Source organism: Megascapheus bottae, chromosome 16 (assembly GCF_031878675.1).
Source record: "Megascapheus bottae isolate mThoBot1 chromosome 16, mThoBot2.hap1, whole genome shotgun sequence".
NCBI classification, from domain to species: Eukaryota; Metazoa; Chordata; class Mammalia; order Rodentia; family Geomyidae; genus Megascapheus; species Megascapheus bottae.
The window spans coordinates 1,442,206-1,445,089 of record NC_143524.1 but is presented as its reverse complement, the minus strand read 5'-3'; the positions used below and the strand labels follow the sequence as shown (position 1 = coordinate 1,445,089).

The 2,884-nt window shown below is 67.8% G+C and overlaps 1 protein-coding gene across 1 annotated transcript; it reads left to right on the top strand.

Annotated features, from left to right (window-relative positions):
- Nucleotides 1-1,719: 1,719 nt before the first annotated feature.
- Ins (insulin) lies at nucleotides 1,720-2,352 on the top strand. The gene is made up of 2 exons (XM_090347148.1): nucleotides 1,720-1,906; nucleotides 2,207-2,352. The coding sequence occupies exons 1-2, from the start codon at nucleotides 1,720-1,722 to the stop codon at nucleotides 2,350-2,352; spliced, it is 333 nt and encodes a 110-aa protein (XP_090203274.1).
- The last annotated feature ends 532 nt before the right edge of the window (nucleotides 2,353-2,884 follow it).

Sequence of the window (2,884 nt, the reverse complement as noted above, 5' to 3'; positions counted from 1 at the left end):
CCTCGAGAAGGCCCTGAGCCACTGGGAGACCTGACATGCAGAGGGCACACAGAGACACGGAGGCTGCCTGAGCCCTGCTGACCCCCCCTCCCCAGGGCCCCGACATCCTGAGATTGTGGGGACCACTCTGGCTAGGAGAGAGGCACCCGGGGGAGGCGTAAGTCACCGTGATAATCTGGGAACCCCTCCGGCCACAGTGGTGGCACCCGAGGAAGGCGGAGAGATGGTTGAGCCCCACAAGATTCCCAGGACAGCCTAGAGCCAGGCTGACATCAGGAATCCAGCGCTGAGAACCCGGGGCGACATCCTCAACAAGGCTGAGGAGCCCCGGGACCGCAGCCAGACACCCACAGACATCCGGGGAGGAGTGGACCCGGTGGGCGTGGTGGAGAAGCCCGGGCCAAGTTCCTCCAGGTTCTGGGGTGGACTTGAGAGTTCCGAGGTTCAGCCATGCTGTCCCTGGACGGCCAGAGCCCCCCTGAGCCCCAGCACTCTGGGGAAGGCCTTTGGCTCCTCACAGCGCCCACCCCCAAGAATACTGCGAGGCCCAGGGAAGGCCGCCAGTCCCAGCTTCTTCCCCGGCTGAGGACGACGTTGAGCTGCTGTCTGGTGGAGGCGCTGGCTCTGTGTGAGAAGGAGGGAAGAGACCTCAGTGAGACCGGAGGTCGGGAAGCCCAGCTCGAGCCCTAAGCCAGGCTGTGCTCCCCGCGGGGTGGTGAGGGGAGCTGGGACCTTCACAGAGGGGCTCCGGAGCAAAGCCAAGGGCCCACCTCAAAGCCCACATGAGACCAGCACACCCACCTTAACTTCCTAGAGGCCCCCAATAACGGCAGGGCCCCCTCTGGGCAGGGCCGAGCCCCACTGGCACACTGGAGAAACGGCTGTTCTTACACAACCCGGGGGAGGCCGCGAGCACCCCTCACTGCTCGTGTTCACGAACCCTGCTTCCTGGGAGTGAGGACAAGGCCAGGACCCTGCCTCACGGGGCCCCAGGCCCATGACCTCCACAGGAGGCCTTCGTGGGCAGCGGGCAGAGAGGCCAAGGCCGAGACACATGGGCGCCCTGCCCCCCGCTCTTCCACATGGCCCTGAAAGCCTCGTTGCGGGCCCTGTGGTTGTGAGGTGGACAGGGCAGCCGGGTGGGGTCAGGGGTGGCACACAGGCCCCCCACAGCCCTGCTTCCAGAGCTGACGTGGAAAACGCTCTGGCTGGCCAGGCAAGCTGAGTGCTGCCGTCACCAGTGGGGCCAGGCCAGGGCCAGGAGCCCCTCACCGAGGCTCTAATGACCCCCTGGAGGGGACCCCCAGGCCTGCGCACAGGTGCTGAGCTTAGGAGATCTTCCTGCAGACCCCCCGGAGCCAGGGAAATGGGCCGGAAAGTGCTGCTTCAGCCCCGGACCATCTGCCAGGGCCCCCTTTGCAGACTCGTGGGGGAGCCCCACAGCGAGAGTGGCCAGGCACAGTGACGAGGTCCTGGGCTATAAAGGCAGCCAGAGCCGGGCAGCTCCCAGCCCTGTGGGAGCCCAGCACACTGAGGCCAGCCCCAGCCCCAGCCCCAGGCCCACAGCCGCAGCCACAGCCACAGCCGCAGCCGCCAGGTCTGCAGGCTCTTAGGGCAGGGCTGGGGGGGCCGGGCTTCCTTTAGCTCTGTGCCCGGTGGCCGGGCACTGACACTCCAGCAGCCTCAACCCCTCATCCCCCAGGTCGCCGCCCTCCCGCCATGGCCCTGTGGACTCGCCTCCTGCCCCTGCTGGCCCTCCTGACCCTGTGGGGCACAGACCCAGCCGAGGCCTTTGTCAACCAGCACCTGTGTGGCTCTCACCTGGTGGAGGCGCTGTACCTGGTGTGCGGGGAGCGGGGCTTCTTCTACACCCCCAAGTCCCGCCGGGACGCCGAGGAGCTGCAGGGTGAGCCCCCACTCCTCAGCGGTCAGGGGCGGTGGGGCCCCCGTCACCTGCCTGCTCCCTGAGGACAGGAGGCTTGCGCGGGGGGAGGGGGGTCTGGGCGTTGTCCCTGGGCCCCTGGGGGGCAGGATGGAGGGACTCAGGTCACCAGTGGGCCCGCTCAGCGGCCAAGGCCGCTTTGCAGCCCCTGTGCCGTGTCCAGCAGCCTGGCCCCTGCGTGGGCCTGCGAGGGCCTGCATGGCGTGTCCAGGGCTCTGACTGGGCTCTCCTGTGTCTCCCTCTCCTTGCTGCTGCCCGTGGCAGTGGGGCCGCTGGAGCTGGGCGGGGGTCCCGGGGCAGGTGGCCTGCAGCCGCTGGGAATGGACATCCCCCCTCAGAAGCGTGGCATCGTGGACCAGTGCTGCACCAGCATCTGCTCCCTGTACCAGCTGGAGAACTACTGCAACTAGCCCCGCCCAGCCTCCTCCACCAATAAACCCTTTGACGCGCCTCCCGAGTCGCTGTGTGTGGGGGGGCGGGCAAGCCTCCCGCCTGGCAATGCCAGGCCCCTTCCTGGTGCCCTCTGCACCCTCCAGCTTCCTCCTCCCGGCCACTGGGTGCCCCCAGGCTCTGCACTGCCCCAGGCCAGGCTTGTGGGGGGGGGATCAGCTGGGAGGCGTAGGGCTGCCCCCCCACTGTCCCTCACCCAGCCCTCAAGCTCCCTGCCTGGGAACTTTAGGAGAAAAAGGGCCCAGGACCTCCCTGCACTCCCCGCCCAGGTGGTTTCTTCCTTCAGGAGACAGGAGTTAGGCGGGGCCCAGGCCCCTGAATGTCAGGCCACACTCTGAGACGGTGTCTCGTCCAGGCCCTTGGGGGATCAGGATGGCCAGCAGGCCCCTGTGGTGGGGGACACTGGAGGGTCCTCAGAGCCCCACTTACCTGTGAGGCTGAAAGCCAGGCACAGGGCAGCGTCTCCCCACTGCCCATGCCTCTCCCCATGGC

Coding starts and splice junctions, on each gene's coding strand:
- Ins (XM_090347148.1), top strand. CDS start 1,720: ATGGCCCTGTGGACTCGCCTCCTGCCCCTGCTGGCCCTCCTGACCCTG. Junction 1,907..2,206: donor GGACGCCGAGGAGCTGCAGG/GTGAGCCCCCAC, acceptor TGCCCGTGGCAG/TGGGGCCGCTGGAGCTGGGC.